This window comes from Euphorbia lathyris, chromosome 4 (assembly GCF_963576675.1).
Source record: "Euphorbia lathyris chromosome 4, ddEupLath1.1, whole genome shotgun sequence".
Classification (NCBI taxonomy): domain Eukaryota; kingdom Viridiplantae; phylum Streptophyta; class Magnoliopsida; order Malpighiales; family Euphorbiaceae; genus Euphorbia; species Euphorbia lathyris.
The window spans coordinates 38,729,660-38,744,304 of record NC_088913.1 but is presented as its reverse complement, the minus strand read 5'-3'; the positions used below and the strand labels follow the sequence as shown (position 1 = coordinate 38,744,304).

Genomic DNA, 14,645 nt, shown 5'->3' with positions numbered 1-14,645 from the left:
ACTTAGCCCATTTCTTTTTGCCGTCGTTATGTATGAATTAACGAGTTCACTTCAAGACGGTATACCATGGTGCATGTCTTTTGCAGATGATTTTGTGTTGGTTGATGAGACGAAAGAAGACGTGGAGAGGAATTTGGACCTATGGAGACAAACTTTCGAATCTAGAGGCTTTAAGTTGAGCCGAAGTAAGATGGAATATTTGGAGTGTAAGTTTAGCGGCGACAGAAGTAGGGATGTAGGGACAATCACCCTAGATGGGAGGGTTGTCCAGCGCTCGGATTGCTTCCGTTATTTAGGGTCTATTATTCAAACGAATGGAGAAGTGGATGGAGATGTTGCTCATAGGATTAAATCTGGTTGGTCGATGTGGAAGAGTACTACCGGTTTCCTTTGCGACCTCGACATGCCTAATAGATTGAAGGGAAAATTGTACCGCACGACAATTAGACTTGCATTGTTATATGGTACGGAGTGTTGGTCAGTGGAACACTGTCACATTCATAAGATGTCGGTGGCGTAGATGCGTATGTTGGATGTGTGGTCATACGAGAAAGTATCGGGTGAGTAATAAAATAATTAGGACAATACATCTATTGAGTATAAAATGATTGAGAATAAAATGAGGGAAAACCGACTAAGGTGGTTTGGCCAAGTAAGACGAAGAAGAGCACTTGATGCGCCAATTAGAAGGATTGAAGAGTGGCAAAGGCATGCAATGGTAAGGGGTAGGGGAAGGCCTAAGCAAACTTGGAAGATGGTGATTGAGAGTGATATGAGTTTATTGGGGATTGAGGAAAATATGGTAGTGGATAGGATGGAGTGGAGGGAGAGAATTTATGTCACTGACACGATTTGATTTCGCAGTTTCGTATGACGGTTCATGTTAGCCGATCCCGAATCATTTCGGGATTAAGGCTTTGTTGTTGTTGTTGTATTTGTGACGATCTCTCTATAGGGATGCGCTCTGAAGCTTTGTAACTCAAGGGTATGTTTGATAGGTGCAGGAGTTCGATTTCAGGGGAAAAAAATGGAGAGGATATCATATCAGTTTGAATAAGACATTCTCTGCCAACAAAATGATAATTTGATAAATGAAAAATTAAAGCCTCTTTAAAACAGATGAAAACAACTAGAAGATCTTCCCTCAAAAGCTCCAAAAGATTAAGATCACATAGATGTTGGAATTTGAAAAGTCATTCATGTCATAGTGATTTAAATGACAAACTTTGTTTATTCAACATGTGTGTTTTTTAGTGCCATTGGAGACCACTACTACGACTAAAAGAAAAATATAATTTCATTTTTTCTGAACCCCAAACCCTCTTCGTCATAAACCATCATTTTTATGTTAAAGTTCAAGCTTTTGACATTTCATGCATTTGTATGATGGATACTTATATTTTCCCTTTTGTTCTGTTAAATAAAGGGTAGGCATCAGAGATTTGTCAATAGGATTTAATGGTCTCTTTAGGCTTTCTTTTGTTTTTTTTTAAAAATAATTTTTGAACCTGTTTTTACTATGCTTATGTTTACTTGTATGCTTATTATAGGAAATGTTGAAAACTAGAGCTGCTCTTCCTATTATTGGTTTGAAAGATGATATTTTACAAAGCATGAAGGAGAACAATTTTCTTGTTGTTTGTGGGGAAACTGGCTCGGGGAAAACTACTCAGGTATACGTGTGTACTTATTGTTGTCTCATCATGCTAACTGGGAGTGCACTTTGTTTCTCTTGTCCTCGTTAGAAAATGGGCTCAAAACCTCCTGTTGATCTTTTTTGCAGGTTCCACAATATATATTAGATGACATGATTGAATCCGGATGTGGTGGACAGTGTAACATCATATGCACACAACCAAGGAGAATAGCTGTGGGTACATGAATTTATTCACAAATGGTTGATTCTTTGTCTTTTCCATCCATGTGACATTCTTTGCAGAATTTTGTCGCCGAATAAAAATTACATTTCCTTTGTTATAGTTCTAATAACACCATGAAGAGAAAGATAATAGTTAAGTAGTGATTCACCACTTTGTGACTTCTATATTACATCAGATAAAGGTGTTTTGGACCCTTGAAATTTCTGATGTAATTTCTTTGAAATAGTTATCTACTTTTGTCATGTTTCTAAATGTGCTACTGCTAATGTTGCTTTAGTAGAGATACACAAGGTTAGTGCACCATTCAAAGTAAGAGCTTATTGTGGTTAATGATCCTCCATAGGGTAACAGCATAGTTGTCAAATCGAGATGCATCTCGTGAATCGAAATCCAAATTTTGTGAATCGTGACTCGTGACTCGAATTGTAAGATTCGGTTCAAATTCATAATACTATAAAAAATAAAATATATACCATGTTGAACTCAAAATATTATCAAATATTAGTCTAGAAATGCAATTTAATGTCAAAAAAGAAATCATATCAACCAATTACTTAAAATTCAAATCTAATGCAAATGCAATCCTAATAAATTCACAAATAGGACTCTGTTTCATAACTTAGTGGGGATAGAGAGTTTTGAGTTTCTGACTCTGTTTTTTTTGCCTTGTCAACTTGATAATGATCGAATGGAACTAGTTTGAGTTGATAACTGGATAAGTAACAATCGGACTAGAGGAGAGTGAGTTTAATAGTTAGTGTTGTTGAAGTTTTTGATGAATGGTGATGAGGATCGGGCTCGAAATAGAGCTGAACCGAATTGAATCGTATGATTCGGATCGCAAATCGTAAGCTTGTGTTATAATTTAGATTCGCCCTATAGATTCGGCTTGAAATAGAGCTCAATCGAATCGAATCGTACTATTCGAATCGTGAATCGTAAGATTCTAGTAACAGTAAGTTTTTCAGGTGATGTAACCTAATAAGATTGTTTTTAGGATTTTTTTTTACTACAGAAAATTCTGTATCATTCTTGGTCTCACCTCTTCTAACTTCGATTTTATTTTTCAAATGATTTGGTATTTGTTTTTATATGGGAAACATTATCTTCTGGGAAAACATTCGTTCTGAAACAAAAGGCCTTTTCACTTTTCTTTATTGAGTTACTCCATTTCTGTAGTCCTCTTTTGCGCTCCTGAATCTTAACTTGCATGGGTGAAATTTTCATTTAAAATACCTACTTAGGATTACGTTTCTACGCTTTTAAATGAGTTAAAGGTGGACCATGTAATGTACATCAGCTGCAACATTCTACCTTGTACCTATGGATAGACTCATGTTGTAAATCTTTGTATAAGACAACATTTAAACATATGATCTTTCATGCTGAATATCCTCTCGATATTGGCTATTGTTAAAGCATTTGTGATATTATGAGACGCAGTAATCTCATTGACCTGTAGTCTCTATTGAGTATTAATGGAACACCAATGTTAACAAAAAAATGGATCTGTCTTCCACACAACTTTGAAGCTGAAAACATAATCTTGTGGTCTGTGTCTGCACTTCATTTCAACTCCAAAAGCTTTCTTGTATGTAGCTTTGTTTATGACTTCCCAACTTATGGGTATAAACTTTCTTAAAATCCAGTTAAGGGCTACATGATAATTGAAGGCAATAAGCTTTGCCATCTTCGATTTAGAAACTTTAGATTTCTGTTTTGTATTTGTTGTAATAAATGTTCAATTTGCTCATCTTTTCCATTGTAGATAGTTTCTTTATTCAGTTTTTTCAAAATGAACAAAAAGATACATGTGTTTAACTCTTCTCCTGTATCTGTGGCTCGTTGTCATGTAATGCTTGAATTACATCTTTTTGTTTTATGCTTTCTGCAAGCCAATGTACATTAGGGAGTATGCAGAAATTCCACTTCTGGAACCATAATTTATTCGTCGCTGCATTTTATTGCAGGCTATATCTGTGGCTGAAAGAGTTGCTGAAGAGCGATGTGAAACCTCACCAGGTTCAAATGGCTCTTTGGTTGGCTATCAAGTTCGACTTGACAGTGCAAGGTTTTCATTTTCTTTCTTCTTTCTTATTGGTCTCTAATGAACTTTTATTATATGGTCGGAGCACTGTTATGCCTATTGCAGGAAACTGCTTCATATATTTGAAGTTTTATTCATATAAATATATTTCTGTAATTTTCAAATTTTATACTTAATTCTTTCTAGTGTCCATTCTAATTGCAAATTGTGTATTTGTGATCCAACATGATGCTTATTCTAACAATATATGATTACATCATCCTAAAAATGTTTCTTTATTCTTTTGGATTAGGAAACTAACGCGAAGTTTTGTTATCCTCACTCTTCCAGCTTTTTTATGTGTTCATTTTTTTGCTGTGCTTTCTGGTGTAATTTTTGTGTAATGTGTGCCTCAAACAGACATATTGGTTATAAAGAACGAGTTAACTCAAAATGGAATGAGTAGTGATACAAACCAAACCAAAAATGAATATTTTATGGTTGAGTTTCTTCAGTTTCCTTGGTACAATAGCCACAGCTTATTTCGGGTTTTAAGCCCTCATTCTATTTGTTTGTTTGTGAATATCAGGACCCTAATTTAGTGGGAGACAGCATAGCTTCAGATAAGCATTCAAATACCAACAGCAGCTTATAAATTGTAATATCTCAAACAACATGACTACATAATAGTTAAACACATGGATCATGCTACGAACCAGCAGGCTGATCATTACTCAATACCAAGAATATTCAAAATTTGAATACAAATACCAAGAAAACTAGATTGCGCAGTAAATAAATCAAGATTAACGTGGACACAATGACAATCAAAATGATTTTGGTTGGTAGTAGATTTGCCTCCTCATTTTCCACTTGAGGATCTCCTAATACCATGCATACTATAATCCTAGAGTAAAATATGACGAAGGATCCAAAATCGCAGTCCCAAAGAAAAATAATCTATAAGGATAATCTCATTCCGGTTGATCTCAATTTCTGAAGCAAAATAAGCTCTTTATTTGGCCTGAATTCCTGTAAAAAGGATAAGAACTTATAATATTTCCTGAAGTAATCACAACTTCTAAAGCATATTAGGCTTCGAGGACAGCATCATTTGGTGGAGTATCTTGTTAATTTTCTTATTGCATGTTTGTGGAAGTTGTCAACTTGCTTGGTGGCATATTCTTGTTTTCTGATTCTGTTTGCTTTTATTTTGTTAGGAATGAGAAAACAAAACTTCTCTTTTGTACAACAGGCATTCTTTTGAGGAGGCTTGCGGTAAGCTAAAGTCACCACTTTTATTATTATTATTATTTTAATCTGTTGTATATAGACCTGCTCAAATTTTGTTTTTATTATCAAAACATTTTAAACGCCGGATTTTCATTTTTTTACTGGTGTATTTTGTAGTTCCTCTCTCTCTCTCTCTCTCTCTTTTTGGTGAGTCCCAAAAGAGGTCCTTTATGCTTTTTTTGCTACAATACACTTTGATCCGAGTTTCACTGTTCTATAGATATAGTTCTTCAGAATGAATTTTTGAGTGTGAATACTTTGTTTAAATCCTTAAATATCAATTCTCTATATCACAGTGAGATACCATTTACATTTTGTTGTAATTGTTCCTATATGTTTTCCTGTTTAGATTCTTATTTTATCCAAAAAAAATTGGGAAAAACTGGCATCATTAGATTTTATTGGAAATCTAAAGTTTCTGTGATCTTATTTTTAGTTTCTAAATGGACACGTGGATTTATTCTTTACAGGCTTTGCATGCATAACTTAACTCAATGTGAATTGTACTACTTTCAGGGTGATAGAAATTTGACTGGAATTACTCATGTTATAGTTGATGAGGTGCATGAACGGTCACTTTTGGTAAGTGAAATTTAATATCAGGGATTATAGTTTGATGACTAGATTGTAGGAGTTTGTTTCTTCAGTTTTTCCTCCCATGTTTTTATTCTTTGTGTACTACCCACTTAGTATCATGTTTGTTGACTTACAATGTTACTTCACTTGGTGTAAAAACGTTTGGGCAAATTTATGGTTCTATGTCCATCGATTTCAGTGCAGTAACTTGATGGTTTATATATTTGTTTTCTCTCATGATGAGCACATTTCCAATCTCTTTATGAAGTCAAACAAGTCTTAAGAACATAAGATGGATGGTACTCGATGAATGTTTCTATTATTTTAGTTTAGTTTTACAGATCAGTATCCAATATCATCCATATCATAAAAAAGTCTGATGTCATAAAATATCTCCCAGTAGAATCTCTCACGCATGATCAATGAATACTGGAAGTTGTTGTACTGCTATCCTATACACTTAATCAAGTGGTGAATTTATTTGATTAAAAGCATCATATTCCGAATTTTAATACTCCATTTGATTTCTTTAGCCTTCTTAATTTTCTATCCAATCTTTTTTAACTTGTGCTTGAGTTGCTTAGCAAGAAAAAGAAAAACCAATTTGTTAACTTACTTGTGTCTGTTTCTTGATATGTATACTTTGTATGATACTCATCTCTTATTCTTCTGTGATTATATGGTTTTGAGAATTTTGAATGGAATCGAAAGTTCATTTGTAAAGGGAATTGCAATTTGCAATATTTAATCCTGATTCATTTCACATGGCTGGGTTCACAATTTTGTCTTTCTTATTTTATCCTGATTCATTTCTTTTAAATTTAATGCGTTTGGAAACAGCATGGGTAAATCAAGCCAGGTGCCTAATCGACTAACAAAGTACTACTGTTGTTACTTTTTTCCCCATGACAGGGTGATTTTCTGCTCATTGTTTTGAAGAGTCTGATAGATAAGCAGTCTGATCAAGGCACACCAAAGCTTAAAGTTGTTCTTATGTATGATTATTTATAGTTTTGTTCCAAAGGAAATACTTTCTATTTAGTGTTTGCATGTTTTGTTTCTAATTGAGTTAATCCTATGCAGGTCAGCAACAGTCGATTCAAATTTATATTCACATTATTTTGGACATTGTCCTGTTCTTACTGCAAAAGGCCGTACGCACCCTGTGACAAATTATTTTCTTGAGGATATATATGAAAGCATCAACTACCGCTTGGCTTTAGATTCTCCAGCTGCTTTAAGAAACCAAACATCCACTATTAATAAGGTGCTTTTACATTTCGATTCCAGAATAAGGTTTCAGATAGACGGATAGTATATTTGTTTCTTCTTTAATATATTTGTTTTTCCTTAATTACTGAGTTATGAGAGCCCATCTGTTATGACATTTCTCTTTCTTTACTTTCTTCTCTTTGTGTTGATTCTGAAGACTGCAAAATTTAGAGATATATGGGGCTGGTATGCGGCACATGGAATTATTGGCATGTCTTTTGACTGATAATAAAATGTTCATTTCAGAGAAAGGATTTTTCAATTTCGAATCAACAATTAAATTGTGGTATATTTACACAGAATCTATTTGACACTGTCGGGTTTGCAGCTTTCTATTCTTTAAGGTGCAAGTAATACTTATTTAAGGGGTTTTCTAAAAACTTATAGCTTAATTACCAAAAAAAAAAAAGAAAAAAATTCTATGCAAGCCTATTTCTGGAAGTTGAATGTATCAAGATAGACTGTTCTGAAAGATCAACAGTCATTATTGTGTGCTCAAATAAAATACATTGGGATGACAATAATTTGGGGACAGGGGCTGTTTTTATCTCTGAAAGACGTAAGAACACATTAACTATGTTTTGATGCCATTTTTTCTTGAGATGAAGTTTATTTTTATTTTATAGTATACTTTTATTCTGTTAATCTCGGACTCTGAATAACCAGTTGTGCCTACAGAGTGGTCCAGTGAATAACCGTAGAGGAAAGAAGAATCTTGTCTTATCAGGATGGGGTGATGAGTCTTTGCTTGCAGAAGACACTGTCAATCCCAATTATGTTTCAGGGAGTTATCAATCTTACAGCGAACAAACACAACAGAACTTGGTAAGTGTTGTCCTTGTTAATGTCATGGGATCTATTCTATATATTTTTTGTCATTCTGTTTCATAACAGTTAGAAATCTCTATTGCAGAAAAGATTAAATGAAGATGTCATTGACTATGATCTTCTAGAAGACTTGATATGCCATGTTGATGAAACATGTGGTGAAGGTGCTATACTTGTCTTTTTGCCCGTGAGTCGATTTTGTAAATCTTTCTCATCATTAACTTTTGGTTTATACTTGGTTCAAAATTTGCATCCTTTTGAATTCTAATAAGGTTCTATCAACAACAGGGAGTGGCAGAAATTTACATGCTACATGATAGGTTAGCAGCTTCTTATCGTTTTGGTGGACAATCGTCTGACTGGATTCTCCCCTTGCATTCATCTATAGCATCAACTGATCAAAAGAAGGCATTTTTGCGGCCTCCTGGAAATATTCGTAAGGTAATTTTTTTATGCCAATTATTATTGATTTTTTCTCTTCTAATAAAGACAATTATCTTGAAATATATCTAAGTACGTCTTTCTAGAAGAAAGAATTTTCCATTTGAGCTTTTGCTGCAGTTATAAACTAAGATCTTTAATTTTGTTACTGTGTTTATCGAAGCTTGATAGAAGCTAAGTCATGTATCTTACTCTTTTAGCTGAGTTGAGGTTGGTACTCAAATCGTCTTAAAACTGAGTTTTCTTGTGTCATGGAACCGTTTGGAACTAAAAGCTCAAACTTATAGTTAAAGGTTCACTTTATATTAATATCTGACACACCCACTGGGCTTGAAGCGTGCACAACACAGGCCCATATTACCATTTCCTGCAATTAAATTAATATCTGACTCACCCGCATGCGAATGCCCACTGTGCTTGAAGCGTGCACAACACATGCCCATATTACAATGGGCTGCAATTTTAATCAACAAATGGGGTTGTCAGGAATCGAACCCTTGACCACTTGATCAAAGAGGCTCTGATACCATATCATGAAGCGTGCACGACGTCTTGTAATTGATATTCCATGGAATAGTAGAATCTTTTGAAAAAGTTAAGGAAAATAGCAGCAGTAATACACATTGTGAAGAGTTAGGGGTCTGTGACCTGTTTGTTTGCTAGAAGAGTTACTTCTTCATTTGTGAAAGATGATCTCTCTGTGTCCTGGCCATTGGCTAAGTGATCGGTCTTCTGGCTCATCCTTGCTAGAGAAGGCCATGCGAGCATTTAGAACTTTAAGGAAAGTGGGGGCATATGCTCCCTCATTCTACTGAATCAGGTTAAAATAGTTAAGAATCAATTTTTGAGCAGGTCTTAGAATGAATGGCGGTGAGTCTCTCCTTAATCCTTGTTCTCAGATATGGTAGGTCTTAAAAGCTCTACTTTTGTTAAGCTTGCCAATTAGGTCCGGTTCTTGTTTTACCCTTGTGCTATTGGCATATATAACATACTATTATTGGTACCTCCCTGGGTTTCTTGAAGCCATGTAATGGTATACAAGGCTTAGTGTACAAGCAAGAAACTATACTTGACTGAACTGAGGCATTTGAGAATCTTGACCCCACATTGTGATTGTGGATTACTAGAGCATAAACAATAGGTTTATCTCATTTGCTGAAGAGGGCTCTTCCTTTCTTCATGAGATTCTTATACTTCCAATATGTATTGTTAATCTAGATCGTTGCAAATTCCTAACGATCTTTGTTCTGAAATACAAGTCAAATTGTGGTGTGATGGCACGGTCTTTCAGCTTTTTCCTTGACCATTTTGCATATTTCATGTTGTATTTGTCACCTATTAAGATCTTCATTGATAATTGGTGCTTAAAATAATATGCGTTGCGTCTTGTATTTTGTTTGGGAATATACTGAAAATTTGCCGGCAAATAAAGGATGCACCTTATGGGCGTGGAACTTTTTGGGAATTACTGGTGTCCTGTGAGCATTTTTTCCATTATGGATGTAAATATATTTCTCTGTTTGAGCGACCTAATGGGATTTAGAGGCAGAAAATAAAGGGTGAAGAAAAAGAAAAGACAGAATGATACTGAAACGAAGAATAACACAAGGACATGAAAGAAAGGGGGAGGGGCGTATCTTAATTTGGTCCATTTTTGTTTATTCTTTTGGTTTTGGTTAACCCAGCCTAATGCCCTTCTATTATTTTCAAAGCCCTAACTTTTTATGCTATTCCATTTATATAATTTTGGTGGTTAGTACTGAATCATTTATACAATGAGACATTTCTAGAATTAAATACTTTCTTTTTTTTTCTCTGAACTATCCTATTTGTTTAATTTTCATTAAAATTGCAAACTTTATATGGTATAATATTGAATGAAGTTCGCACTTTGTCATGTTTGACTTTTGTTTTTATGGTTTGTAAATCAAGGTTAATCTTATTTCCGTTTAGTACTATACAAAAAATAAATGTTATTGTGACAGTTTCCTCCTGGTGAATAACTATCTTTGATATTGAGACAGAGAGCATTCAAACGCTTAATATTCAGTCAAGCATATACTTACTCATGATTTTTGTTTTACATCGGTTTCTCTATCTTTATATATAAAATAAACGGAAATCATAAAGTAAAAAACTCCAAGATTTCTTAGATGTTAATCTTCAACTACCAACTGAATGTTAGTGATAATGTTTCCCAATTATTGTAATTATCTTAAGATAATATTTTGTAATTATCTTCTGGTGTATTTATCTCTTCTAAGGATATTAATGGTATCTAGGAGATGACACTTTCTATCCTTATCTCCTTTACTTTTAGTTTGACTAGGATTCTTCCTTGTGCATCTATTTGTACTTGTAGTCTCTGTATTCCTAATTAAGAGAGATTAATTAATTATGCTCTTTTCTATTCTCCTCAATTGTTTAACACTGAAGGCTCCCAATGTTCTAAGTAATGCATTTTCTATCTAACAAATTTTCAATTTCTCAATCACTTTTTACTGATTGGCTTCAAAGAAATTATTAATTTGTCTTCGCTTTCTTTATTTTCAATGCAGGTTATTATAGCTACAAACATTGCAGAGACCAGTATAACAATAGATGATGTAGTTTACGTGATTGATTGTGGAAAACATAAGGAGAACCGTTATAATCCTCAAAAGGTTTGAACTTTTCTTATCCTCTCTCTCCTTAACACGTTTTTATTTTTTCACTTTATCATTGTATATATGTAGTATCATTTGTATGTATGCAATAAAAGTAAAACAAACCCATGGCCCCTCAACTTTGGCCTTACTTTCTTTATGACTCTTACATTTCAAAACTAAACATAAGAAGTCCATGGACTTTGCCCTTTACTAACATAAAAGCCCTTATGAAAGTAAACGACCTCAAAATGACTTTTGACAACCGCAAAATGGAAAATTCCAAGAATTATAAGTTGTAAAAATGGAAAATTCCAAGAATTATAAGTTGTTTAGAACCTCCTTTTCAATGGAACACCACCTGATGAAGCATATGAAAATCCTCTCCAAACACCATCGAACCGGGTCCTCGACGCCGTGTATCCATTGGACCTGGACGGGTACTATCGCCTCCAGAACAAAAAGCATGGCTGGAGGCCCAGCCCACGTAGTCTAACCCCCCCGGCCCCGGGGGGAACCTATAAATATCCCCCACCATAACCTCACAAGGGTAACTTTTTCTCTCTCTAGGCACTTGGACTTTCTCTATACTATCCTTACTAACTTGATCGTCGGAGTGTATTTAGGAGACTGCTCCAAGCGCAGGCCGATCCTCCTCGCACGACGAGTCCAACCCCTCAACACCACCTTTTCAATTTTCCAAAATCACAGTTTTCGAAGCTTTCTCATTCAGCATTCGCTTTCTCTCTCCCATCCAAATAACACCTAAATGAACTCAAAACCAAAAAAAGTTGCTTAGAATATCATTTCCATCAGCTCTACAATTACATGCTATTCAAGTGGTTAAAGGTTAAGGGATTTTTAGTTAGTGAAAGTTGAGGGGCCACAAAGAAAGGCCAAAGGCCATGAGTTTAATTTATCCTATGCAATAATTAGAAAATAATCTATTGTATAATCATTTCATGTTGTCTCTGTCACCTAAATTATAAGAGACAAAATGTTTTGTTCATGAAATAGTAGATGTTTATCTTGTATTGATGTGATACAAATCAAAATTTGATAATGTAATCTTGTTGGAGGGTAATAATCTTCCGGGGTACTTGGTGCAATTTGGTATTGGTTTTTGCCTCTATGTTCCTATATCTTGGTGGTTATGTGTGATTGATGTTCTTGAAGTCCTTTAAAATCAACAACTTTCCCTTGCATTGAATGTAAAGTAGGCTATGGGCCATTAACTAGTAAAGTTAGTTTAGCTTGATTCTGGATAATGCAATTCATGTGAAAACAATTGAACCTCGGTTGCTTATACTTGTTCCTTCCCTGACCTTGCTGCTCGAGGAAGATAAGAAGAAAGTATGCCTTCCACCTAACATAAGTAGTTAATGATCAGCGCAAGTGGAGATAATGAAAAAGAAATGGTGTAAATACAGTTGATGACCATTGCGTCAGTTTTAGAGAATCTAATTCTTTGATCATTGAGGACATTCTATAGTTAATGGTTAAATGATGAAGTTGTAAAGAATTTGTTGATAGGACGAGATCTTATTTCTCACTGATTGCAACATAGAGTACATGGAATACAAAAAATGAGGCTGCCTGATGATAGAGTGCTTCAACAATTTGCCTCCTAAAGCTTTTTAGGTGGACAACTCTCAATTATTTGATGCGTATTAAGGTTATAGGTTGGAGTTCAACTGATTAGAGTACAAAATTAGAGAGAGATATATAGGTCAGTTTTTGGGTGTTCCAAACAGAATCTTGGATCATTTCTAGCTAGCAAAAAGAAAGAACCAAGAGACGAGAAATCACTTAGGCAATTGATAACACAGATTCCTATTTCTTCTAAGTGATATCCCACGATCAAGACAATTGTTTGAATCCTGTGAAACCATTTCATTGATATCTTCGTTTTAGGCCTAATGCTCCTCCAGCCCCCTTAACTTGTTCAAATTGGTCATTTTACCTCTCCAACTCACCGAATGTTCTATTTACCCCCCCTAATTGCATAAAAATGGTATTTCTCACCCTCTTAACTTGTCCAAATTGGTCATTTTACCCCTCCCCAACTCATCGAATGTACTTTTTACCCCCTTAACTCCATAAAAGTGGTATTTCTCACCCCTTATGATTCTATTTACCCCTTAACTCCATAAAAGTGGTATTTCTTACCCCTTTATATTGCAAAATTAATAGAACTTATTCAAATGAGTTTGAAAATATATATTTTTTTAATATCAACTTTTTATTTTGTTTTAATTTGATAATTATATTGATCCTTCGTGTATTTATTACAATAATATTGTATTACAATAATTAGATAATCAAAATTTAACCAGCCAAAAAAGTTGAAAAGAGAAAGAATGAATAAAAGATACAAATAACAAGAACATTAATATAAACAAGTTAAAGACATTATATGTAGGGATAAGGTACCAAAATAGGCCTATAGTTTTTGGGGAAGTATCAATTTAGGTTCCACATACAAAATAGCACCAATATAGGTTTAACGATTAAAAAATGGTATCAATTTAGGCCTCGATAATGGATTGTAAGGGGTGAGAAATACCACTTTTATGGAGTTAAGGGGGTAAATAGGACATTCTATGAGTTTGGGGGGTAAATGGACAAGTTGATGGGGTGAAAAATGCCACTTTTATGGAGTTAAGGGGGGTAAATAGGACATTCGATGAGTTGGGGGGTAAAATGACCAATTTGGACAAGTTAAGGGGGCTGGGGGAGCATTAGGCCCTTCTTTTTATAAAGCAATTCAACATTAAACAGGTACAGTTTTTTAAAATTATGTATTTTTTTTGTTAAAGAAGTAATTTTTACCGTGGAAAATGAATTTTTTGGAGGACAAGACATTCTCCTATTGGGTTAATTACACGCATGGTCCTCCAAGTATCACGAATGGAACACTGATGCCACAAAACTTAATTTCTTAACATCAAAATCATTCAACTTTACATTTGATTTCTCTTGTAGTCTTTTTACTCAGATTCCGACAATAGCAGTCGTTGTAAAAAGCACGTAAGCTAAAGTTTTATACATGGATCAAAAAATATTTAAAAAAGAGTCACCAAAACTAGCAAGGCCAAACTAGGTATTTTTTTTATTACTTTTTAATCCAGGTGCAAAAATCTGGCTTACGTGAAGTCCACGTGTTGTTTTGGGTGACTGTTATTGCCAGATTCTGGACAAATGGACTACAAATTAAAGGCAAAGTTGGATGATTTTGATGTTAAGAATTTCAGCTTTGTGGAATTACTGTTGCATTCATGATACTTGGAGGGCCGCTTGTGTAATTAACCCTTCTCTTATTCTAATGAAAAGATTTATTCTAGAAACTAATACAACTAAACTAACTAAAAAAGTAGTTATGCCTATTTGCTGAATAATTCTCAAAGTAACTTCTTTTGAAGTCAAGCAGAAGCTGCCATATAATCCTAGTCAACCTTATTCGTTAAAACGTTGAATTTGAGATTTTACAAGAAAAATTTAGAAATTAACAAATATATATAAAACTACTCCAATCTACATAAAACATTTCACTAAACAGTTAGTTTTATACGATAGATGTCTGATGATTGCTACATTATCTTCGTAAAGTTTAGGAGGTAGCTTGTCCTTGCCTGTTAGTCCTATGGTACTAGCACAAGAACAGGCACCATTTCCAGATATTGG

The 14,645-nt window shown here is 34.4% G+C and overlaps 1 protein-coding gene across 3 annotated transcripts in view; it reads left to right on the top strand.

Moving 5' to 3' along the window:
• LOC136226711 (DExH-box ATP-dependent RNA helicase DExH7, chloroplastic) overlaps positions 1 to 14,645 on the top strand; it is a 32,753-nt gene that overhangs the window by 9,047 nt on the left and 9,061 nt on the right. For all 3 annotated transcript variants that reach the window (XM_066015341.1, XM_066015340.1, XM_066015339.1), the window contains exons 11-21: positions 1,551 to 1,673; positions 1,784 to 1,870; positions 3,851 to 3,951; positions 5,127 to 5,184; positions 5,716 to 5,781; positions 6,688 to 6,770; positions 6,859 to 7,042; positions 7,726 to 7,872; positions 7,961 to 8,062; positions 8,164 to 8,316; positions 10,875 to 10,979. In XM_066015341.1, coding sequence (XP_065871413.1) covers positions 1,551 to 1,673; positions 1,784 to 1,870; positions 3,851 to 3,951; positions 5,127 to 5,184; positions 5,716 to 5,781; positions 6,688 to 6,770; positions 6,859 to 7,042; positions 7,726 to 7,872; positions 7,961 to 8,062; positions 8,164 to 8,316; positions 10,875 to 10,979 — 1,209 coding nt within the window. The remainder of the gene's footprint in view (positions 1 to 1,550; positions 1,674 to 1,783; positions 1,871 to 3,850; positions 3,952 to 5,126; positions 5,185 to 5,715; positions 5,782 to 6,687; positions 6,771 to 6,858; positions 7,043 to 7,725; positions 7,873 to 7,960; positions 8,063 to 8,163; positions 8,317 to 10,874; positions 10,980 to 14,645) is intronic.